This window comes from Malaclemys terrapin, chromosome 13 (genome assembly GCF_027887155.1).
Source record: "Malaclemys terrapin pileata isolate rMalTer1 chromosome 13, rMalTer1.hap1, whole genome shotgun sequence".
Taxonomy (NCBI): Eukaryota; Metazoa; Chordata; order Testudines; family Emydidae; genus Malaclemys; species Malaclemys terrapin.
In genome coordinates, this window is record NC_071517.1 from 3,217,784 (window position 1) to 3,243,043 (window position 25,260).

At 52.8% G+C, this 25,260-nt stretch overlaps 1 protein-coding gene across 2 annotated transcripts; it reads right to left on the minus strand.

Annotated features, from left to right (window-relative positions):
- Nucleotides 1-1,026: 1,026 nt before the first annotated feature.
- DNAI2 (dynein axonemal intermediate chain 2) lies at nt 1,027-23,367 on the minus strand. 2 transcript variants are annotated; one of them, XM_054047595.1, is made up of 14 exons: nt 23,325-23,367; nt 21,705-21,895; nt 20,028-20,189; nt 19,753-19,874; nt 18,507-18,649; nt 16,532-16,645; nt 14,036-14,175; nt 13,601-13,723; nt 8,512-8,735; nt 7,882-8,017; nt 7,138-7,284; nt 5,769-5,993; nt 4,904-4,948; nt 1,027-4,118 (listed from the first exon to the last, which is right to left on the minus strand). In XM_054047595.1, the coding sequence occupies exons 2-14, from the start codon at nt 21,885-21,887 to the stop codon at nt 4,110-4,112; spliced, it is 1,773 nt and encodes a 590-aa protein (XP_053903570.1). In that variant the 5' UTR covers nt 21,888-21,895; nt 23,325-23,367; the 3' UTR covers nt 1,027-4,109. The 2 variants fall into 2 exon arrangements, with proteins under 2 accessions (XP_053903570.1, XP_053903571.1); XM_054047596.1 differs by having other exon boundaries at nt 21,705-21,892; nt 23,325-23,359.
- Between the last annotated feature and the right edge of the window lie 1,893 nt (nt 23,368-25,260).

A 25,260-nucleotide genomic window follows, 5' to 3' on the forward strand; every position in this document is an offset into this window, starting at 1 on the left:
GTGTGTGTGCGCGCCCTGCAGCTGTGCCACGGGGAGCTGGGCGTGGGGTGTGTGTGTGTGTGTGTGTGCGCGCCCTGCAGCTCTGCCACAGGGGAGCTGGTGTGGTGGGTGTGTGTGTGTGCCCTGCAGCTGTGCCACGGGGAGCTGGGCGTGGGGTGTGTGTGTGTGCGCGCCCTGCAGCTGTGCCACGGGGAGCTGGGCGTGGGGTGTGTGTGTGTGTGTGCGCGCCCTGCAGCTCTGCCACAGGGGAGCTGGGCCTGGTGTGTGTGTGTGTGTGTGCCCTGCAGCTGTGCCACACGGGAGCTGGGCGTGGTGTGTGTGTGTGTGTGCCCTGCAGCTGTGCCACACGGGAGCTGGGCGTGGGGGGTGTGTGTGTGTGTGTGTGCGTGTGCCCTGCAGCTGTGCCACACGGGAGCTGGGCGTGTGAACTGCGTCTATGCAGCAAGTGGGCACGCGTGGTGCTGGGCATGAAGGGTGGCTGTGTGGGAAGTGCCTGGGTGTGGTGTCTACATTCTTACTGCAATCCAGGCCGCGTCTGCACTGCACACTGCTGGTGGCAGCGTGTAGGGGGCGTGCACAGCAGGCCGGGTCCACACTGCGGTGGGGAGCTACTCGCCTGTGACGGCTCCGGCTGCGGGGAGGCAGAGGGGCACTACGCTGCTAAAACCAGCTGTGTCCACGGGGGAGGCACCGCTTGGCCGTGCAGGGGACACACCATCTGCACGGCTATCGATGTCCGTGCTGGGGAAGGTGCAGCGTGTGCACTCCACGCGCTGCGGTAAGATTGGTGCAGTGTAGATGCACCTTAAAGAGAGAGACATGTGCTTTTGCATGCTTTGAACCTGTGCTTGCTCCCCCAGCTGGGGTTCTTCTAGGTTAAGACCTCTGGGGAAGGTTTATGTGTGGGGACTGTCAGGGGTGGACAGAGGGTTGGGCTAAAAAAGGTGTAAAAGTCACGAAGCAGCTTCCAGTGTAGACACACCAGCCAGCGTCTGTGCAACGTGGAGAAACAGAATGGACAGATGCTATAAATCATCAGCAGGATTTAATCAATAGCTTGGAAGAACACAGCCCGGCCAGAATCCAGATGTACCAGAGGGTTTCAGACTCAGAAATCAAACCAGGCTCTTTTGAAATAAACAGAAACAGACATGTTCCTACAGAGGGAGGCAGAGGTTGTCCCTCCGCAGAGCCCCAGTTGGACAGGACGGTAGGAGGCGCTGTGGGGTTTGATTGGCACCCGTGTGGCCTGTGGGAGCTTTGTTAAAGGTGTCTATTTCAGCAGAAAACAGTGGCCGTTTGCGGAGCTGGAGTCAAGCTCAGACGGAGGCGGGCAGGGCTGCGGGGTTAGATCACCCAGCGTTTGCGGGACAGCAGGTGAACTGGCTTCTGGGCAGAGAGTTTTATTTCCCATAAAATCACTTGGTTGGTTTCCCAAGCAGCAAATACATCCAGTGTCTGGGTGTGATGGAAAATGGAGGCCGGGCCTCTTGAGGGAATCAAAGATCCCCGGGCACATCTACCAAAAGGAGGGATCCTGTCCAAATCTCTCTCTGGACATTACAGGCTACTAACCTAACTTCCCCGGCAACCTCCATCAGACAAGGACTCTTCACTTCCTGCCCTCGGACTGCTGGGTTGGGTTGCTGTGCGCCTCATTTCACCCCAGAGCTGGCCGCATCGCATGCGATCCCAGCAGCACAATCTGCTGGCTGCTCAGTCGCCCCAGAGTGCCGTTGGGTTTCTAGGGCGCCTGGCCTTGGAGCAGGAATTCGGCCTCGCAGCCTCAGCGTCATCCCCCTTTACAGCAGGAGAAAGTGAGGCACAAGGAGGGGAAATGACTTGTCCAAGGCCACAGAGAGCGAGAGGCAGAGCTGGGTGTAGAACCCAGGAGCCCTGGCTGCCACCGCCCCTGCACCGCACCACCTATGACACTGGCTAAGGCCCGGGCGGCTGAGAGCTGGGAATGAGCATATTCCCTAGGGGAACACAGCTTTGCTGGGGAGGGATGAGGACCCCCACCCCTCCTTTCTTAGCCTGGGCTCCTTTCCCAGCTGTGGGGCCAGACCCCTCCCCTCAGGCTAGGGCAAGCAGGGGGGAGGGAGAATCCGCACTGGGGAGATTGGACTAATGGCTGAGAAACTGGTGCAGGGAGGGTCTCCATCTAGCTAGCTCATGCAGATTCTTTCTGCAGAGATACGGCCTTCCCTGTCCTCGCCAGGCTCGCAACCTCTCGATCTCCGCAACCTCCTTTCCTCTGGCCTCGCCACGTGCCATCTCCCTGCTTGTCTCCTGTCAGTGATCCCGTCCCTAGCCTGGCGCTTGGAGCACGGAGCCCCTCCACCAGCTTGCCCTTCTCTAGCACAGCGGCTCTCAACCTTTCCGGACTCCTGTCCCTCGTTCAGGAGTCTGATTTGTCCTGCGGACGCCAAGTTTCACCTCACTTCAAAACTGCTTGCTTACAACATCAGACACAGAAACACAAAAGTGTCCCAGCCACTTACTGACAAATCGCGGACTTTCTCCTTTTTACCACAGAATTATAAAATAAATCCAGTGGAATAGAAATACTGTCCTTCTACTGCAGCGTGTAGGACATAGAGCAGTACAAACAAGTCACGGTCTGTGTGAAATTGTAGTTTGTAGTGACTTCGCTAGTGCTTTTAATGTAGCCTGTTGTAAAACTAGGCAAATCTCTAGAGGAGTTGATGTCCCCCCAGCAGACCTCTGCGTACGTCCAGGGTACGCGTACCTGTTCTGTGTTTGTACAGTGCCTAGCGCACTGGGCCCCTGCTCCACGACTGGGTCACCTGGGAACTACGGTGACACAGAGAATCAATAGCAGCAATAACAACACTCAGATGGGAACAGGCGTGGGGCAGGATGGGGGAGGAGCTAGGGGGCAGGGCTACTGAGGGACAGAGTCTGCTCTACCGGATGCAGTCAGGACTCCTGGGTTCTATTCCTGGCTCTGGGTGAGTCACTCCCTCACTCCGTGCCTCAGTTTCCCCATCTGTACAAAGGGGATGACTACACTGACGTGCCTGAGAGGCCACATGGAGAAGGGGCTCTGTACAAAAACGCTGGGTGAGTGGCCCGGAGAGCTGCTTTCACTTTCCCAACTGCAAGACACTGGAAAGGCCTTTCCGCAGGGCAATGCACGGGAGCTCCGCAGCTCTGAGCTCTCCCCGCGGAGTAGCAGCTTCAGGAGGAGAAAGCTCCTGCCCGGAGCAGACTGAAGTTACAGCCACGAATGTGCAGCAATCTCCCCATCCCTGCCTGAAGTTTCTAGCCAGGTGTGCACATTACCGCAGCAGTGCACCTGTATTTATACAAGGGGGCTTTGCTTCTGCCATGATCATCTTCCTGCTGCTGCTACACAGGCACTCAGTCCCCGCTTCTCCGGGTCACATGCACGCCTGCAGCCAAACACACACACGCGGTGCATCCTCGTACCCCTCCCCGGGGAGTATTCCAGCGCCTGGCCCCTTTGCTGTCAGCAGGAGAGTGGTGAGTGTGCCTGCGGCTTTGGAACCAGCCAATCAGTTCCACGACCGAGGCAGATCCCGCATGGATGAGTGTCCCAGGGGAACCTCGACAGACTAGACAGGCCGCCCCAGCTGGGATCACTAGGCCTGGCGAGCTGGCGCAGTGGCTGCCAGGTGTATGGTGGGACAAGGAGAGGAGCCAAGTGTTTGACCAGGACTGTTTGGCCTTTTGTCATGTCGTAAAACCACCTGGTTATTGAGGGGAAGGGGAACGTCCCCTGCTCCTGTGGGCAGGTGGGTGAAGGAGAGCAGGCGGAACAGAACACGGCACAGACCTCCAGCGGCTGCTGCTGCGGGTCTGCGTAGGGGAGGCAGCACGGTCTCTAAGCAGACAGCGGCGCCCGGGGAATGGCTGCCCGCCTCTTCCATCGGTCCAGGATGCAAAGCGGATTGTAACATACAGATCCCGCCACCCTGACGTCTGTTGGACCCAACCAGACATGGCTTAAAAATGCTGCAGTTTATTAATCCAGTCTCTCTTGTAGAAAAGATCCAAAGGGGAAAGGACCTGCACTCGTACGAGAATAAATGAAGTGCGACTGTGCGATCCACACGCCAGGCTCACTTCTCCTGCGGACAGAGAACAGGGGTTAGGCCAAGGAGGATCTCCTGGGGCCCAGAGTCTCTTCCCATAGACAGCATCCCAATGCCCTGCCAGCCAGGGGAAGGGGGCTCACGCTTCCTCTTTCTGGCTCCACTGGCTATGCTGCGTCATCACGCAGGACGCCGGGGTCCGAGCACTGCACCGGCCCCACGGCAGCTGACTGAAGGGATGGGATGGGGGCCGCCTTAGAGGGGGCTGGCTGCACGGAGAGGTAGTGTTAGCTGCTCACGTGCAAGGGGAGAGGGGAAGTTCATAGGGACAGAAGCAGCAGCTGAGAATAAAGGATTGGCCAAACCTGCCTGGTATCCTAAGGAAGGGGACCGGCCCCACAGCATATCCCGAGTGGGGCTGGTCGGAAGGAGGAAGACGGGCTCCTCCCCCTGAGAATACACACCTTTCAAACCCCTCCTTTCCCACAGCACCCAGGGCTCCAGCTGCACTCTGGGCACTGCCTTGTGAGGGACCCAGGTACCCGGTTCCCTCTTGCGGCGCAGGCGAGACGGACTCGCGTTCCCCAGCTGTGCTGCAGCGTGAGGTTTTGTACGGCTGGGACAGGGGTGCCCCTAATTTTGGCCCCTGTGTGAATGTCACATGGGGATTGGCGTGTGACTGGCAAGCTGGGGTGCTCAGAGGAGGAGCACCGGAAAACACTACAGGGTGCAGTGTGGGGGCTTTTCAGGAGTCTGGGGGGGTAGAAACAGGGGAATCAGTCTACGGTAGGGAAAGGGGGTACCCTGGGGTGTAATCTGACCTTGTAAGGGTCCTCGTCCTCGTTTTCATCTGTAACTTCCTTCTCCTGAAAGGAACAGGGAGATCGTTGCGTTCCAAGTCCCCAGGCATGGAAAACCTGCTCTTACCGACCCTCTTTCTCTCTGAAACAGGCTCCCTGCCCAGCTCTGCGGCTTTGGCCTTTTATCAGTGAATACTTAGAAACGGTATAAAAATCAGCCCCCCGTTCCTGTGGAATCTGTGCCAGCCCGGCAGAGCTCCCCAGAATGGGCAGCACACTGGGAAATGGGACAGTGCAGCCAGTCAGAAATCAGCTTCTCCATAGGAGTGCAGTTGATTCTGTCCAACAGCCTGTACTTTCAGGGGGGGAAGCCAGTACTGGAGGGTTTAGTGAATAACTGCAGATGTTCAGTGACAATGGTGTGAACCATGCAGTGCCAGGCTCACATCCAGCAAACCTACAGGACACAGCTAAGGGTCCCCTGCAATGAAATGAAAGCAAAGGCAAACAGACCATTAGCCTGCAACAGCGGTGTGATCCTTGGGCTCTCCCTGCCCTGCCATGTTCTCAGGCAGGAATCCTGTAGCTTGACAGCTGATATAAATGTCCCAGGTCTAAGACACATGGCAGGACTGGTAGGTAGGGAAATCACTTCTGACTTTTAACTGAGTCCACCTGATTTGGAATCAGCAAGTCCCTCATCACAGGGACCTAGCAGAGCAGAGCTGCACTTCCATGTGGTCTCCTCACAGCACGTGATGTGGTGCGTCCTTCCCCCGCCCATCCCGAGCTTATCTACTGGCCTCCTAGCCCCCAGTTCCAGGATGCAGCACCACGGTCAGAGAGCCACACCCCATCCCTTTGGCAGACCTGGTCTCTGTGCTACCTGGGCTCTCGACAGCTTGGCTGCCCGCTCCTTCCTCCTGATCTCTGCTTCGATGATCTCGAAGAACTCCTTCTGGACTCTGGCCAGCTGCTCCTCAGGCTTCTCCTCCTCCGTCTCCACCTTCACGTCCTCCTCCTTGCCCTCAGCCTTGGTGCGCTCCTTCAGACGCATCTCCCGGTGCCGGGCCTCCAGGATCTTCTCTCGCTTTGTCTCTCGCTCAAACATCTGAGAGGCACAGGGGGCAGGAGAGGGCTAGGGCTCGGGGACCTGGGCCCCCAGCGACAGGGATGTGGGGAGGAATCCTGGCTCCTGAACTGAAGCAGAGCCCCTAGGAACCCATGCCGTTAGCCCCTCCTGCCCCACAGCAGGCCCCGCTGCTCTGTGCGCACATTAGCCATGCCCTCGGCATGCCTGCAATCCCCCTCCCTCCAGGGATCAGCCACAGGTCTCCTTCCCACAGCACGGGGCGGGGAGTCCCCGCGAGTGGGGTCTCTGGCGCTTTGGCCCCCGCTGTGACGCAGTTACATCCTGTCGGATTAGGGTGCCTCAGGATGAGCTCCAGGGCTTAAAGCTCGGCACCTAACCCTACTCCACGGGCCGCGCCGAGGAGCTGCCACAGCGGCTGGGGGTGCTCAGCACCCTGGAGAAATCAGGTCACTTACTTAGGAACCCAAGTGTTTTCCCTGGTGTCTGCCACCAGGGGTGAGTCTTTGACTTAAAACTCCTCCACACGCCAGGGGAGTGGAGAGCGCCAGCCCCGCACAGCGCAGAGGCGGAAGGCTGGAGAACGCAGGGGTCCATGTCCCTGGTGTTAGTGAGACCTGGAATGCCACCAGAATGCCCCCCTTTTTGCAGCATGGGCCCAGGATAGCCTGCCTCTGTACCCCTCCTGACACTGCACTGTCCTATTGCCAGAGAGACCCCGTGGGAAGCCTGGACTACACCCAACGCTGCACTGGTTTAACAGCAGGTTTGATTTGAAACCCATTTTAGTTAAACTGGTGCAATGTTGTGTGTGGATGCTCTTACCTAGGTTAGTTACGCCTGGGGGCAAAGTGAAACCCACGGAATTAGACAAACAGATATAAGTGCATCCACACAGGGCTTTGCACTGGTTTAACTAAATCTGGTTTAAATCCAATTGAAGTTAAACAGGACAGCTTCTGTGTATCGATAATCTGGGTGCCCCAGAGCCGTACTCCCAAACCGCTAACGACAATCCATGCCAACCGCTTGCATCACGCCAGTTTCTATTGGCAAACATTACGAGGGAGACTGGAAGTGTCCGGGTTCAAAGCAGACCCCGAGCTCACCTGTGGCAGCGAGCATAGCCAGGCCCACGCTGCCAGTTGCAGCACGAGACACTCACCGCCGTGGCCAGGTTCTTCTCGTTCCTCTGCAGGGTACAGAGCCCGGAAGAGACCTCCAGCAGGGTCACGGTGCCCAGCTTAGAACCGCAGCCAATGAAACGCCCGTTGTCCTGCAGACGCAGGCTGAAGAGAGGCTCGTCACAGACCTGGGGAGGAAGGACCAGTTGGGGAGTTTACTGCTTAGGTGCTGCCCATCACCAGAGAGTCAGGGCACCTGTATCAGGGCAGGCTCGGCACATCAGGACTGACTGACACAAGCGCCTCAGGCACTAGTCATTAATACTCGCTGCAAATGATTTTAAAAGATGTTATCACATACGTGTGACGTGGCCTAAACGGGGGAGGAGGGAGGCCTGGTTCCTGCAGACGGGAATGCCACTACGATGATGGACACATTGGAGACACGGACATTGCAAAAGCTTGGCGGGAACATTTCTTTCCTACAGGTTTGGGTTGCCCAAACAGTGAGACACTGGTGAGTGCCCGTGTATGCACCAGAGCTTATGCTGACTACTTGATTTCCTCCACAGCCGGGCTGGCCAGGATGTGTTTGCTAACTCACTTCTGCTGCAGAGCTCAACACAGGCAACTCAAATCATTGCCGGGGTGCAGCCTTCCACCGGCCTCGGGAGAGGTCTGCGAAGCACCTACCACATCCCTGCAATGGTTCAGATCCCCGCAGCTCCCACCCAGCGGGCGAGGAGGAGACACAAAGGTAAAAGAAGACGTGTTTCTGACCCAACCTTCACGCTGAGGGAGGGGTTGTTCTGTTTGAAGAGGAAATCCCAGACATCAAGGGTCCCGTCCATTTTGGTTGTGAAGAAGACAGCTGGCCGGATGGTGCTCCAGCACCCGTCTGTTAGGTAAGCCATGTGGTACCTGCCAACAAATCCAGCAGCTCTCAGAACAACTCATTCACACCATTTGGTGCTGAAGAATCCATGTGAAAGAGCTATGCTACATTGGAGGAAGTGCCACATAACATTCCCTGAGTGCGTAGCTTTTACACGCCATGCACTGCTGTGCTAGATACGCTAGGCAGCTGCCTCTGACATATACAGGGGCTGGGACATACAACTGGACACAGAGTGAACCCAGGTCCCTTCACTCCTGTTCTGCTTCTATCTTCTCTACTTGGCTCTGCAGGGGGAAATCTAAAGAAACCTAATTGTTGAGGGAGGAACAATTTCCTGCCACCACCACTCGCAGGGGCCGCAGGCAGGATTTCCAAAGCCCAGTGATTCAGCACTGAAGTGCCATTAAAATTAACTGAGAATTGTGCTCCTCTGTCACTGAGATGCTTCTGAAACCCCATCCTGTGCCTATAAATCAGGGACAGAAACAGTAAGTGCAAAATAAAACCCATCGCCTACTTGGTCCACATGATGGATGATTCCTTGCTGTCCTCAGACCAGATCCGAGCAGTCCAGTCCCCGACTGTCAGGAAATTCTTGGGGAAGAAAGGGTTCCTTGCCAGGGCATAGATGGGGCCATGGTGCCCACTGTATGTGCCAACTATCTTTTCCGCAGGTGTCTTGGCCTTGCGGTTACAGGTGATCACCACGCCTTGTTCCGTCCCCACCATGAACTTGGTCGGCTGTGGTTGGAAACACAGTGGAACGCAACTGTCACTGGGTGTGGGGATGCTCTTCCAGCAGGAGAGGATCTCCCACATGAAGGGCAGGTCCTAGCAAGGGGGTTTGTTCTCCTCTAGATGAGTGGAGGGCGAGGGTATAGTTGGATCCAAGTAATGCCCGTAGGAGTTATGCGGGCAAACTTTCTTCCAACGTGCATCAAGAGGAGAAGTGAACCCGGCATTGAAAACTGGCAGGTGTACTATTAACTAGAGCGCTGTTGGCGAGATCCACTGTTCTAGGAACAAGCCCAACTCTGGCTTCCTGAAGCTGGCAAAAGTAGCGTGGAATCCGCTGAAGATCAAGTGACTGCCTAGAATTCTGGCATTTCCCTGGACATGCACCAGCTATTGTTTTTGCCTACGCTTCATGTACTGTGTGTGTAAACGGAGGTTACATTTCTTGATGCCTTGCTGGAGAGATGAAGTCTCATCCAACAGGCCTTCCCCAGCCCTACATGGTCATAGACAGCTCGGCTCCTCTGTCTTCAGGGCTACACTTAAAGCAAAGGCACTTCCATGTTTGCTCTGCAGTGTCAAAGCAGCCCCCCAACTCTAGCCACTGCTGGCCTCATCGCTTTGTAACCACACAGAGTAGGATACTTATCAACTGCAGCCCCCCACCGGCTCGACGCACATTCTCAACAACTACAGCACTGCTTGGCTTGCACCACAGAGATAAAGATGCTTATCATGGCTAGACCCCTGCTGGCTCTGGAGATCAGAGATCCCTTAGAGTCTCCATCTGTTTTTTCCTGTCTCTGAACAGCAACCAACTGCAGGGATAGCAGGGAAAGGGAAGCCAAAACACAGCACTGGATAATTTACACTTACTAATGGAGAACCCAGCAGGCTGCCCAGGGAAGAGCCCTGTGTATGCTGCAAATACTCTATTTAGCAACAAACAACCATCTCACGCCATTATCACCCCAGTCTTCTAACAGAGACCTTTAGTTGCATGCCAAGATCAGGAGAAAATAAATAAATTCCTGGCTTGTTAAGTGCTGGTTCCATGAAGGAAATCCATGCTGTGCGCAGAGATTACCACCTGCAGCATTCGAGATGCTTTCTGGCACTGGCCAGCCTCTCTCTGAAATCCAAGCAGATTTGTACACAACCCATGTGGGCCCACATCCTGCTCTCAGCACCGCTGATGTAAATCCAGAGTAACCCCATGGAAGCCAGTGGAGTTACTCTGAATGCAGACAGATGTGGTGCATGGTAATGAAGCATGTGAACGGTGTGGAAGCTCAGGCAATCGACAGGTTTGAGAAATATAAACCAGTGTGTCGAGAACCTGGTTTGCCTGCTGCACCCTACACAACGCCAGGACCGTATGAGATGTCATACTAACTGGGCCTACAAATGTACCCTAGGCAATGCTGGCAGGCCAGGTGCGAGTTCATGCCAAGGTCCCCCGGTCTCAGATGAACACTGACAAATACTTAGTAGGCATCTGTCTGGCTCAACGGGGTTAGTATTGTTAAAATAGGTATGAGAGTTTTACAAATGCATTTAGTGTTTAGACTTTATTGAATATTTGGGACTTGCAGCCGGCATTAAGCTCACTTATAGCATCCACATCCCCTATTGTAAAGTAATATTTGAGCAGTTGTATTGTGAACCTCAGTGACTGTGTCAATCACCAGACAGGAGAGAGACATTAACTAGTGTGACGGGTTGACCTTCAACAGAAGGTGTCATGCTCTTCCCAACAGGAAAAGTCCATCAATATCAGATGGGCTATTGTGGGATGCTGCCGCTGGAATTTCCCTACATACCGTCAGGAAGAGGACAAAAGACTTTTGCTGTTATTCTGCGTCCTCCCCATGAAGACAAGCCATGGCTCGGACTCCACCCATCAGCTGAGCTTTGCAACCCAAAGAGAATAAAACCCCTAATGAAGAGGAACTGATTATCTCCATGCTGCTTGGGACTCTGGGGAGGCAAGTTTTTCTAGGCATAAGCAAGAGATCCCCAGCTGCGGAGACTGAGTTAGCCCTAAACAACACGTAGAGTTTGCTTATTATAGAAGCTTCTATTATCTTTTGAAACTTAAGATTGTAATTCATTTGTTTCTCTATGTTGACCTGCTTTCACCTTGTAAATAACCCTCTGGTTTCCTTTTCTGATTTAATAAATCTTTAGATAGTTTATTATAGCATTGGCTACAAGCATTGTCTTTGGTGTGAGATCTAAGGTGCAACTGACCTGGGGTAAGTGACTGGTCCTTTGGGGCTGGGAGTAACCTGAATATTGCTGTGGTTCTTGGTGTAAGGGACCATCCATCAGAAAGGCAGGCTGACTTGGGTGGTGAGGCAGATCGGCGTACCCAAGAGAACTGTCTGTGACTCCATGTTACGGCCGTTATAGTGCCTGAGGAGTTTGTACTTGGTAATTGGTAGGTGAACAATCGTGCCCTGGTTCCTAATAGTCTGCCCTGAAATTGGTACTCACGCTCTTCAGCCCCTGCTCACCCTACCTGTGAGCTCAGCTGTCGGGAGTGTGTGAAAATTCATAAGATGTCCCAGTAACCGGTAATAACAAGTGCTGATGGGGAAAGCTGCAGAGGCAGCCAGACTGAATTAGTCCAAACACAAAGGCCTCCTGATATAGCTCAAGGACTGTGTTAAGATCATGCTGAGTAAACGAGAAAAGTGTGGCACCAGAAATCAGTGAACCACAACTGATGCGTTGGAAACTAGGCCTAACTGGTGGACAAAATAATGAGTGGACAGGCTATTCTGCCCATTACAGCCTTGTGGGGTCCTCGAAGAAAGACTTTGGGAGAAAAACAGTCTGCTGGAGTGAGCTTCACCATCATGGCTACCATCACCACCGCCTCTTGGGACCCTGGACCACCTTAATTCTAATCCTGAGAAATGTCCTGGCCAGAGTAGGGCAGAGAGAGGGACCCAGCTGATGCCGCCACTTCTCCTGGCTGAATCCCAAACACCATCTGGGTGTGTGTGTCTCTCCCTCTCTCCCCACACCTCCGTGTGTCCTTTTCCTTCCCTGCCTTATTTCTTCTCTTTCCTCTCTCTCTCTTTCCTTCTGTGTAATAAGAGTCTGGCTGAGCCATCCCAAGATGGTACATTTTACAATACTGCTGACAGCCTCTGACCAAAAAGGCAGCTAAACAAAATGCCCTAAACTGCCCCATGCTGGTAAAAGTTTGCCAGAACTTGGAGTGGCTGATAAGACCACGTTCTGTGCCGGTGTTTTTCCAGCAGCGAGACTGCAAGTGAGAGTCAACGTCAGAGACAGAAGCTGTTCTTTTCTTGCCCCCTTTTCCGGGTATCTGTCATGTTTCGTTTAATAAAGGAAATGGGACTGAACTTTAACAACAACAGTGACAATGCCAGCTCCAGCCCAGCTTAACTCACTTATTCTCTTTTCTCCCAAAAGAACAATTATTACCAGCTTTAACGCTATCGGGAAATAGAGCAGGGGGGGCCTTCTTTTTCATAGCCAGAGCTGTGAATCTGAAAGCCCCAAAATAAACCCTCCAACAGAGATCTGTTATGCTAACTACCCTTACACAAAGCAGTACAGGCCAGGGCCCAAGCCAGGGCCCGAACTAGACTAGACTGCACAATTCCCTGCCAAACGCGGTCAAGGGTCATGACCAGAGGGGCGGGGGCAAGGAGGGAAAGAATAACAAAAAGCCCCAGCAGCAGCACTAATGAACTATGTTCATGACTAATGACATATAATAACCACTTGTGTGAAGCAATAGGTAACTTTAGCTAAATGCCATTTCTTGACTCATGCAGCTTCTCCTTTGGGTGATCTGTGACCCACTCCGTGATTCCGGCTATCTGCAAAAATAGCCAATCATAGATCCTCTTTAGGCGTCCCATGGAACCCCCCCCCCAATCTTTAACCAAAAGACCCCGGAAAATAACATGTCTTGAGAAATGTACCCAAACTGGTGCCAAGTACCACCCCAGGGAAAACCACCAAGCGCCCCTCTACCCAAATAAACACCCACTTCTCAGAAATTAATGAGGAAGGTACCAGGGGGGAAGGGGGGGGAACTGACCCCGACCCTAATTTCTTAACTCGCGATTTGGGGGGGGACTGACCCCAACCCTAGTTTCTTAACTCATGACGTACTGTTTGTACTTTGCTTGCGGTTTAATGAAATAAAAACCCGCCTGCGAGCGGCCCTCGGTGTGTCAGTCTTTGGACTGCACCCCAGTGCACTGGTATGTATGTCAGTAAACTGGCCTCAGGCTTGAGTCTTTGAACTAAAATCACTGCGTGGGTGTCTTTGACCATGACAATGCCATCTAAGAGCCTGTCAAACAAGGGGGGTTCCCTTTAAAGACTCTCCAGCTAAGGGAAAGGGAACAAGGGCTGTTTTAAAATGAAAGCCTCATTTAGCACTTCAAAGGTTTTTACCGTTTGCTCTTCTTTGCTGCATCTTTAATAAAAGGTTAAAAGGATTCCTAACCGAGTGTTTACCAGAGTACTAAGCAAGCAAATGCCTCTGTATACCGAACCCCAGACCTCGTTTAACACTGGTTAATGTCAGACAGTAATTTTGGCTCATTTATTCCATCTAAATTAATACAACAGACATGTACGTTCCCTCCTCCCCATCCCCTTGGCCACAACCCAAGCCGGTGCCTAAGGGTTCCACCGCTGGGTACGTCTTCCCTGAAGCGTTGCATCCTGCCCACCATGCTTCTGGCCTAGGAGCACTGCACCCTTAGCCTGAGTGGGAAGTGACATGGGACACCTGAGGTCTTTGGAACAATGGCTACCACAGGACAAAGCCTCCAGCGTGAGCTCTGGTGGGAAAGACAGCAAGCGGCACTCACCATGGTTGGTTCAAACTCCAGCGCGATGGCTCCTAAAGCGTTCTCCAAGACTCCTTTCCTGCTGATGTCCATCACCAGTGTCTCAGTGGGCTCGGTCAGCTTACGGATATCCCACCACAGGACCTGGCGGAGGGGATGGGAGACATCAGAGCCGCTCGCTCTCATAATCCCCAGACTGTCTTTCTCGTATAGAGATGCTGGCACTTTTACTACCCAGCATCAGGTAGCAGCGGCTCTGGACTCAAACACATGAATGACTGGACCTGCAACGGCAGGAGACACGTACATCCACGCTTCCTCTCTGTGGGTGGGAGGCAGTAGAGTGCTCTCCTCGGAGCAGAGACTGTCAGTGTTACCAAGTCCAATGTGGCCGTTTGGTGATGCCAAGCGCTGGCCGTGCGGAGACCACAGCCCGCCTTGTCTCTTGGCCTTTACCTGCCCATCGGTAGAAGCGGAGAAACACTCTGTGCCGGTTTTGGATTGAAGCCAGATCATTCCATACACGGGGTCCCTGTGGCTGAATTCTACGGTGGAAAGCTCCACCGGCTGTCCTCCTTTCCTGGTGTCCCAGTAAGCTGTGAAGGGGAGGAGACCGTCAGTTGTCATATCCCCTGCCCCGCTCCATTGGTTGCAGTTCCCAGAGAGGACCTGGCGAATAACCATTTCCCCCCAGTGTTTTGGTTCTGCTCCACCTGGCTCCCATGGGTTGTTTCTCCTCTCGGTGCTTTCTAACGGGATGAAGAGAACGTGGAGTTTGTCTTCCTTTGGCTATCACTTCAGCAGCCCCCAGTGATGCCAGGAATAAGGAGCAGGGTTTGCGACTACCTGGCACTTACGTTGTGCATTTCATGCAGAAGAGCCATCAAACCAGCCACTGATTTGGGCCTCACCTACACTGGGGTTTTTAGCTGCCAATAAACTGTTGCAACTCCTAGTGTGGATGGGCTGAATAACGGCTAAACTGTGGGTTCCCCGGGGCAGCCTGAAGCTGGCGTAAGCAAGTCACTGATGCAGCTACGCCAGCAGCCAAAAACTCCAGTGTAGGAAAGTCCAAGTGTCCCAACTGCCCTTGGAGAGGCAGGGGATGACCACTATCCCCAGTAGAGATGTATGCAGCAACACCCCAGTTCCCATCTACTCCAGCTGGTGGTCTGGGTGCTTGGCCCTTCTAAATCCAGGCCCCAAGGTCACATAGCAGGCTGGCGTCAAGCCACTCCACAGCCTGTAACTCATGCACCCTCTAACGGCTCTGCAGGAGCACAAATCAGCGGAGGTCCTACGTAAACAGTGGGTGTTCTAGACGCACATCTCTGCGTCAGACAGGCACAGATGCTGCTGAGGAGAATCTCTAGTGCAGCACAAAGGCAGCTCCCATTTTGGGTGTAAATGACTTGCCCGGCCCTGCTTTGGCCAGGATTAGGGATCCGGGTTGATTCTCTGCGGACGTGGCAGAGGGGCACTCGCTTGCTCTTGCTCGGTTATAATTAAACAATTGAATGTGACAGCTTGTGCTCTGCTGGGCCATCAGCTGCACGCCTGGGGAGCCCTGTGAAGGATGAGGTGAAATCGACTCTCTCTTCCATCACCTAAGGAGCGCATGATAATGCCCTTCTAATGTATGCCCTGCCAGATCAGATTGCAGCTGCAAAGGGCAGCGAAAACATAAAAATGAGCGTAATTAAATTGAAAGGCTTGCGTGGCTGAATAAACAATAGACTCTTACACGGATCTGGCAAAGGGGGAGCCTCTTTTAATGTTTAAAACAAGGGAACAAAAATTATTCTCCAAATGAAATGAAGGCAATTATTCCAAGCTTTTCTAATGCCACTGCTCACTTCCCGAGGCACTTCAGCGGGGAAGCGAGCAATAGCAGGTAACACTATCCACCAGCAGCTACCTGATACACAGTGTTCTGTACAGCACGTGGGCTCGACAACACAGCCTCCTGTCCTCAACTCTAGCCTGCTTGATGAGACGGTGTATCTACAGCCATGCTGCCGGGAAGGACGCTCTGGTTAGCAAAGACATGCCCAGGGCACCGCCAGAGAGAACATTTGTATTGGCTATGGTAGCTATTTGAACACAATGGATCAGCGTCATCTCGGGGCGGGGACAGGGAGGTTCCCCCACTGATGTCAATGGGATACATCTGGGCTACTGCTGACAATAAATAAAATGTTGATGGGTGTTGGTGGACACAGTTCTGCTTCTAATGTCCACATCTCTCTCACACACACCCCTCCTGTCCCCACTGCACTGTCTCCAGCAGGTGAGAGGCAGAAGGGACAAGCGCCCACAGGCAGACTGGATGGACACAGAGCCCCACCTGCCCATTCTACATAATGGGCTGAGTCACACTGGTGCCAGGGAGTGCGTGTAGAGGGCACAGGAAGCTCTTACTGACACTGTTTGGGCTGTACCTGTTTTATGGACAAGCATGAGCCTCTGGTCCCCAGGGACTGCTGATTTCACTAGCCCTGGAGTTACTTAGTAATTCAGAACATTCCTCCAGCTACATCTGTGTCTGTTTCCCACCTGGAAAGTGCCTGACACATTTTGAGGGATAAACAGATGAAATGGCCACCTTTTTTTAAAGTGGGTGTTCTAGGAAATAACACAGCCTCTTCGTCCAGGGCGACCCACCTTCGCCACTGACAGAATGGGCTTCCCCCGGATCACAAGTGCATCACGGTGAATTATCTAGCCACATAGCCTGCACGGCCACCACCTGCTGCCTAATCAGGTGAACGTGTGTTATCTCATGAGTCATGCCAGTCCCAGGGCTCCAATTCCAATTCAGTATTCCAGGCCTTGGAGCTAATGACACCAAGGAGTCTTTGTGCAGATTAGCACTGGAGCAAGGCTAGCGCAGAATTAAAATTAAGCAGTTCCCCTGGTAGTGTTGCTTTATATACAATCCATGTCCCTTACCGATCTGTCCATTATAGCATCCTCCAACCAGGATGTGAGAGTCTTTGGGGTTGTATTCCAGGCTCACAAGCGGGGATGATGGCCTGAGAACCAGGTCTGGTCTGTTGGGATTTTCTATCGGGAAGGGACAAAACAGAGAAAAGCCAAGTTTGAGTGAAGCCCAGAAGGAAAACAACATTTCCAACTAATTCAGCTCAGGAATGCTGGACACTAGCCAGTGACCTCCAGCACCCATGTCTGCCCAGCATCAATGCTAGCGAGAGGCAGGGTAGAAACCATTACTACAATGTACTCCTCTGGAGTAATCTCTGTCTAGCACCTCTGCAGCACTCTTCACCTGAAATCACTTTACAAGTATTCTCTCCGTTGTACAGGCGGAGGTAAAGAGAGGAAATGACTTGCCCAAGGTATCACAGCAGCCAGGAAGAGAACCCAGGAGTCCTGACTTCCAGTTCTGGGCCTGAAATAGACCAGCAATTCCTCTCTCTGTCTCAGATAAAAATGCACCTTATCGTCTCCCCCCAAAACAGACTATTAGCCATGCCATGTCTTGGGGCAGAAAGAGGAGGAGTGTTGCACTGAGTGCTCGCTTTCTGCCTCCATTCTGCAGGACTCTTCTCCCATTTAGCACCTTGCTTCTAAAGGGGAAAAAAAAGCAGATGGGACCATTACCGAGAAGCTCCGAGCTGCTGGGAATGCAAGTCACTAGACAGACAGCTGTGAGAAGAAGGAAGGTATCCAGCTCCCTTATCTGTCAGATTGGGGTTGCAGCCCCCTGTGGCTGTGAAAGGTCTAGTCACATGTGAAAGGACGGCGGGAGGAAGAGGTGTCCATTCCTCACACTCCACTGCCACTGCCCCCTTTGCTTGTCATCCTTTTGTTTTTCAGTGGTGGACTGAGTCCTGCTTCTAACGTCCACATCTCTCTCTCACCCCCGTCCTGTGCCCACTGCACTGAAGTTCTATCCACTTGGGAAGTTCCGCAGCAAGACGATTTTCCCAACCCAGGGCTTCTGTTGCTTCTTGTTTTTTAACAGAATGGGCAATTAAGTTACTTCAACAATCCAGCGTGTCTGGAAAACGAAACTGAGCTCATTGGGAAAAGTGAGAAGGGCTCTATCCTGGGAAGCCAGAGAGTAAGGGTCGGATTTCCAATTAGGCACTGGGGGGCGCCTAAAAGTTAAAAGTGGGTTAAAAGTTAACACATACAGCTCCCCTGGGGGCGGCCAGGCTCCTGGTGTGGGTTGGTGGCTGCCCAGCGTGTGGGGCTGGAGCAGGGTGAGCATCCAAATTAGCCCGCCTGGGGGCGCTGTGAGCCATGGCTGCTGAAGGTGCTGGCTGGGAGCATCCCAGCCCCTTCCCAATCTCAGCCACCCTGCTGCCTCCACCCCATGCCAGTGAGGGAGAGGGAGAGGGAGGGGCGTGGCCAATGCCTCATTCATTTACATGGGCAGAGCTGGAGCGCGGCTTCCGCGCCAGGCTGCGGGAGGGACAGAAGACACCCGGGGACTGCTCGCCATGAAAAAGGTACAGTCCGCCCCCCCCTTGCACCTTTCCTGGGGCAGGTGGGCTGCGCCCCGGCCCAGGCTGGGATTGCCATGCGTGGTGGAGGGTCTTGTGCCTTCCCAGGGAGGCTATGTTTATATTTCTTTTCATTTCATTTTTTACGAAAAACACCAAGGTCAGCTGTAGGCAGTGGGGGTCCTGAAGATGCTGTGCCTAGTGGCACATAAGGTGTAAATCCGGCCCTACAGAGAGTGGGTCTTTATAGGTTGTTTTCCATATTTTGGTCGGGGTTCAGATACCTTAAACCCCAATTCTCATTTCCCCATGTGTAAAATGGGAGTCAACCTCCTCTCTACTTTCCCCGGAGGGTGTTGTGAGGATTAGTTAGTTAATACTTTCAGAGCACTTAATAGACATTAAGGACCATGTTAGTGGCAAGCATGACTAACTCTAGCATTTTTCCTTCTTACCAAGATCCCATATGTATGACTCATAGCTCATATCTTTAGAGCTTCGTTGGAACTCCAGGCTGGAATAAGCTACTGCCAGCTTCTTGCTTCCATCTGGGTGCCAGGAGAGATGGGTGGCTGTCCTTTTGATTACATTTGGATCCCTTTTTGATAATAAAACAATAGCATTAACTTGCTAACAATTTTGTCATGCTCCAGGCTATGCAATAGTTGCCCAAGGGATGTGGCGGGAACCTCAATTAAAACAGGTTAAAACCCTTGAGTATTGATTACAGGAAACAATCCTGCAGTGGGTTGTGAAAGGAAGACCTAGATGAGCTAATAAACCTTTCCAGTTAGAAATTTATAGAAATTCAATTACATTCCGGAATCTAACTTTTAAAAGTTACTACACAGGCCCTAACACTGAAAAAAATATTTGAGAAACAAAAGAAGGAAGATTCCTTTGACACTGTGTGATACAAAAGATATTAAAACCTGGGATACTCACTGAAGAGCCCCATAATACCCCAAGTCCATTAGATCCTCCCCATATGAACATTATTTGACTGGTTTTTGAAGGACATGTTAATTACTGCTCAAAATACAGTGAAGGAAAAACAGTCTGCTTTCAGCAACAGAGGGTCCTGTGGCACCTTTGAGACTAACAGAAGTATTGGGAGCATAAGCTTTCGTGGGTAAGAACCTCACTTCTTCAGATGCAAGTAATGGAAATCTCCAGAGGCAGGTATGCTCCCAATACTTCTGTTAGTCTCAAAGGTGCCACAGGACCCTCTGTTGCTTTTTACAGATTCAGACTAACACGGCTACCCCTCTGATACTAGTCTGCTTTCAGTGATCGGAACAAATAACCAGAGTGAGGCGGGGCATTAAACTCTTGTAGTAATTGCCACCCCCAGAAGAATTATTTGGAAATACCTAAAGGAGCATCTATATTTATATATTCCTCTCCAAGGATGAAATTGACAGGGTTGGTCCGAGTGCAGAGAGAGACTGTCTCTATCAGGAGAAAGGCTATACCTACAGCTTCCATTCAAATAGCTGGGACGTCCTGCAGTTCATTCTGGTTGAGATGGACTGCGGCTAGGACCTGCTGCTTCAGTTACGCCTGCTCCTGTCAGCAGATGCAGCTTAACAGTGCAGGCTTAACTGAAGTAGCCGCCTCAGCTGGCCAAGTGGTCAGTATGGACTGGAACAGAACAGCGAATGCGTAGAGCACAGCGTAGCACCTCCTGGTTGCCAATACCTGAAGACATTGATGGTTTTTGCAGACGGAGGCTCATCTGCTACGTCTGCGGTCTCCTCCTCGTCAAAGTACTCCTCGTAGATATTGATCGCATTGTTCTGTTTGATGCAGTGCTCCATCAGCTGTGAAGCAAGCCATGCAAATAAGCCGTGATGTGACATTTGGGAAAGCTACTGTCTTGGGAGGACAGGCAGCAAGCAGAGCATGATGGGAAAGGGAGCTGTAACACACGCAGACAGGCAGAGGGGGAGGAAGGGATGGGACAGTGGCCTTACACTGCCGAGCTGTATGATGGTGTTGACATAGTTCTCATCTTTCTCCACTTTCTTCCGGAAGCGAATGGTCTGCTCCATCTCCAGCGGGTTGACGTCTTTTGGCCACCCTCCTTCCAAGTGGTTAACCCCCTCATTTTCCATCTCAAATCTCTCCGTGTTGACCTGAAGTGTTACACAAAGAGAGAGAGAAGCAAGATACAAAGCTGATGGGCTTGGTTTTTAAAGCTGCTCCGTGAGGTCTAGCATTTACTCCCTCGCTGATTCCAGATCCAGCCAGTGCTCAGACTACCAATCAAGATTTCCCTGGCTTTGTCAGTGCTGCAAACTCCACCTGGGTTCTCAAAACTCAGCCCTCTTCTCTCTGATTCTTATGGCATCGCCAAGACTAAAGAGCCAGCAGTCAGAATAGAACAGGCTGTTCAGTTACTGATGCACAAAGCAGACTGGAACCCTGCACACTCCTCTCCGGCTGCACTGCTCCTGCACGGCAAAGGGGAGTAAACACTATTTTCATCAGTGCCATCAGCAGATCTGACTTGAACACACACTCACGCAGATGGGGAGAAGCTGCCAGCATTACAGTCACTTTTCTGGCCATAACCAAGTGTTGAACTTGTAATCCCCTTTGTGGCTAACAATGGAATTATGGACAATCACTTCACCAAATGTCCGTAGTGCTCTCACTCAACTTCCATCTACTGGAGTGCATTGGGGATCATGTAGCATTACACCTTATAACTGAGCAATCCCTTATTGTGTATACTGGGCAAATTACAAGGGAGGCACAGAGTTCATCTGGGAACGTTAACAAATGGGATTAACAAAGTTGTTACTTTTATTACTCCGCACACAGGAAAAGGGGTTTCCAACGACGTGATTGCAAACAGGGGCCAGCGTTGGAATGAAGAATTATTGGCTACTTCTCCACTGTTCAAACCCAAAGTAGCTTCTCACATCTTACCCAAGCGGAGCAGATTGGCTTTGCAAAGGATCAGTCCGACTCTGGGAGCTCTTAAGAAATCATTCATGAATCGTTTTCTTTATTTACCATCACTGACTGCAGAGAAGTGAGAACCCCCCAACCGCCCCCTTTTTTCATGGAATTCCAGGTTTGCAACACACTAGTCTCTTTCCTGCTATGGCAGTGGTTCTCCTCGGAGGATCTCAAGCCATGCTACAAACATCCACGGAGCCTCACACCTGCTTTCCTGTGAGGTAGCTAAGATCAAATCCACTTTATGTCTTAGCATCTTAGAGCTGCCAAGGTCACACAGCGAATCAGAACCAATAGAACCCTGTCTCCTGCTTTAGCCACTAGACAAACTCCGAGCTCTTAACTGTCCTGCAGGAGACAGCAATGAAAACACTAGCTCCATCTTGTGAATTTTGGGATGGGTGAGAACCCGGAGATAATATCATTGCAAACTTATCTGAATACTGTACCATTATTACACCAGCAGCACCACTGTATTTCTTCCAGAGGAGATCTTGATACCTATATCCGCCTACAAACGGGGTCCCAGAAGAGCTCCAGTTTATCACTGACTACGGGCACCTTGCATTGTGGAGCATACCAAATTTTGCAACCACCTCAGCAACACATCCCTCTTATCCTGTCAGAGGGAGCCTTGCAAGCAAGTATTCATTAAAAGAGAGCTCTGTTTGCTCCAACTGTACCTCATGCTCTGACATATCACTGGCACACTGTATTGCAGCATCAATGGGGTCCCTCTCGATGAAGTTTGTGGCTTGGCTCGGGTCTGGCTGGATGTCCACGTTGGTCTCAGCCGGCCGGTCGGAGAAGTTACATTGTCGGCCAAACTCGCTGCGCTTCTTCACATACACGTAGACGATCTCCATGGTGCCTGCTGAGGCGAGGGAGAAGGAAACGTTGCACCTTTGCACTGCTTCAAACTTGCCGTTTTACTGCTGTGTTGCACAGCAGATGCTCCATGGGGGACACAGAAAGATGTAGTCCCTACCGCAAGGGATTACATTCTGTGTTTAGAAATGATGAGAGAGTTTAAATTAGGGAACAATCCTGGACTGGATGATCCAGTGGGTCTTGCCTCTTTGATTTCTATCGCTCTGTTTTGTAAGCGTATCCCTACTTCCTTACATGGATCTAGCATGCAACAGTCTTTCCCACCATTTCCTTTGACCTATGATTGCACAGTCATGAGATGGGGGCCTTGGCCTTTAAAGAGCAACCCCTGGTCTACACGGTTTCCCCCCCATTTAACTATTTCAGTTGGGAGGCGGTGGGTTTTTTTATTGTTAAAGCCATACACCCCTAGCATGGACACAGTTATAGGAGTATAAAGGTGCCTTACGCTGGTAGAGCTTATTCCTCTAATCATTATTACAGGAGTGTTTACAGGAATAAACTGAGGCAAGCACCTTTATGCTGGTAGAACCGTGTCCATGCTAGAGGATCAGACCTCTTTAAGATTACAATTTCAAACCAATACAGTTAAAGCAGTACAAACCTCTGCACCCTCAGCCCCACACATGGCTCCTAGCAGAGCGAACCCAGGAGTCCCGGCTGCCGGCCCCGCTCTGCGCCCTCGCCCCACACATGGCTCCTAGCAGAGCGAACCCAGGAGTCCCGGCTGCCGGCCCCACTCTGCGCCCTTGGCCCCACACATGGCTCCTAGCAGAGCGAACCCAGGAGTCCCGGCTGCCGGCCCCGCTCTGCGCCCTCAGCCCCACACATGGCTCCTAGCAGAGCGAACCCAGGAGTCCCGGCTGCCGGCCCCGCTCTGCGCCCTCAGCCCCACACATGGCTCCTAGCAGAGCGAACCCAGGAGTCCCGGCTGCCGGCCCCGCTCTGCGCCCTCAGCCCCACACATGGCTCCTAGCAGAGCGAACCCAGGAGTCCCGGCTGCCGGCCCCGCTCTGCGCCCTCAGCCCCACACATGGCTCCTAGCAGAGCGAACCCAGGAGTCCCGGCTGCCGGCCCCGCTCTGCGCCCTCAGCCCCACACATGGCTCCTAGCAGAGCGAACCCAGGAGTCCCGGCTGCCGGCCCCGCTCTGCGCCCTTGGCCCATGCACTGCTCCAGCAGAGCCCTAGTGCATGGGGCCTGCGGGTGCCCACTGTGCCAGGCGCTGCACGAGGGGCGCCCCAAGGCAGGGGGCAGCAGTGCTGGGTAGGAGAAAGGGGGGCAGGGCTGACAAGGGGGGGGCTGAGCCGCAGGGCCCCTCCCTCCCTTACCCGGGGGGGGCCCCGAGCCGCAGGGCCCCTCCCTCCCTTACCCGGGGGGGGCCCCGAGCCGCAGGGCCCCTCCCTCCCTTACCCGGCGGGGGGTAGATCCGCTCCGGGCCCGGCTCTCTGCAGCCGCGGGCAGCGTGTCCCCGTTGCCCAGCAACGCCGGCAGGGACTGGAAGCGGAGCAGTCACGTGACGGGCCGAGGGCCGCCGCCGCCATCTTGGGGGGAGGGGAGGGGCAGGGCAAGGCTGTTACAGGAGGGAGCAGGGCTGGGGGGGGGAGGAAGAAAGGGCATGGCCCATCCCCCAATCCCCCCCCCCCCAGTGCTACTCCCCCATCACCATGGCCTAGGCCCCTGCCCCCGCAGGCACCACCCAGCCTGGCCTCGCACCCTGGGCCTGCCTTGGGGAACACGCGGCGTGGGCTGGCTCCCGGCCCATGGCCAAGCACGAGGCCTTTGCAGGCCGGGAAGAGTTGGTGGGACCAGCCCGCGAAGAGGCTCGGTGCTGCCCTGGGATGCAGCAGCTCCGACAGCCCCGCCTGGCCCCCAGACTGGTTACTGGCCCGCACTACGCGGGGAGGGGCGGGGGCCCCGACGGCTGCTCCGACGAGCCGCGGCACAGCAGGCGGGAGGGTGGACAGACGTGCTCGGCCAAAGCTGGGGGTGGAAGAGGCTAGAGGCAGCTCAGGCCGGAGTGCGTTAGGACTGCATGGAGGCCCAGGGCTGGAACAGTAGGGGACGTTACACGTTTGGACTGAGATACAGCGGCAGAGTAGCGGCTCCCTCTGTACCAGAGCACAATCATTTTACATCAGAAAGAAGGATGGTCGGGGCTCCGCCCATCTAGCCCTACAGAATGATGATCACACGCCCTTGGACCAGGTCATGACTCCTACCTTAGGAACCTAGGAGCTGAAAGAAAATGGGCTGCACGTTGGTGCACACAGACCATTATTTTCATCCATTAAACGGCAGCCAAAATTTAAAACTCACTGGCGGCCTAGGGGAAAAAACCCCACCACTACTCTGAGGAAGTTTTGATTGAAGTGAACAGCTTTCAGCCCAAGCCCACCACAGGGACTAGATCTCAGCCCAGCCAGCTGTTCAGTGCATAGATGAGGGGCTTTACAAAAAGTCAGAGGGAAAAGCAGCTACTTTTTTTACATTATATTAATGATTTATTACAGCGCTGAATGACGCAACAGCCATGTGCTGCCAACAGTTATAAGCAGTTCCATTCGCTATCAAAACAGCCCTTATCTACCCCCAGCTTATTTCCAGACACTACTGCAAGGAGCGGGGAGAGATGGAGCAGAATACATAATAAGGAGAGCTCAATGTGAAAACTAGATGGCATTAGAAACCATTCAGTAAAAGCATGAGTCACTGAAAGAATCCTGGGATACCAGAGGAGGAAGATGGAGAATGCTGAACTCTACTGCAACCCTTAAGACAGCACAGTCAATTCACCTGACACCATGGCTTGGCTAAAATAGCTTTTAACAGCTAAAGGAGGAATGTGCATTGCCTACAATTTGCCATGGCCCCCTTTTTTGGGGTGCGTGGGAAAGAGCTGAAATTCCCCCACCCCTGACTATTTTGTCAAATTTTTTTAATCCTGTTATTCAAAATTGTACTGTACTAACGGGATATAGAACCTTCCCACAGGTGACCACCTGTACAAATCTGTCCCAGGTCAGCAATGATCAGATGTTAACATCTGATTTCCTTTCTCCATAAGCGGCAGCTTGGCAATCAATAATGCATAGTTAGACTGTGGAACTCACTGACACAGGGTAGTGAAGCCAACAATTTAGCAAAATTCATGGAGGAACTGGACATTTATATCGATAACCAAAATATCCAGAGTTCCAATACTAAAAAAAAGTTTTGATGGAATAAGAATTTTTATGGTTCTGGACTTAGGCCAATTATGGTTAGATGTGAGGAGACTTCCTTAACGAGAAGATGATCTCACTGCATCTTATGGGGTTTCTTGCACGTTCCTCTAAAGCATCTGGTG

What these genes read in the sequence shown, in the direction of transcription:
- DNAI2 (XM_054047595.1), bottom strand. Translation starts at nt 21,887, where the DNA reads ATGGAGATCGTCTACGTGTATGTGAAGAAGCGCAGCGAGTTTGGCCGA. An exon ending in GTGATATGTCAGAGCATGAG is followed by an intron (nt 20,190 to 21,704) that starts GTACAGTTGGAG and finishes GTAACACTTCAG; the next exon opens with GTCAACACGGAGAGATTTGA. An exon ending in TGGAGTTTGAACCAACCATG is followed by an intron (nt 8,736 to 13,600) that starts GTGAGTGCCGCT and finishes TTCCAACCACAG; the next exon opens with CCGACCAAGTTCATGGTGGG.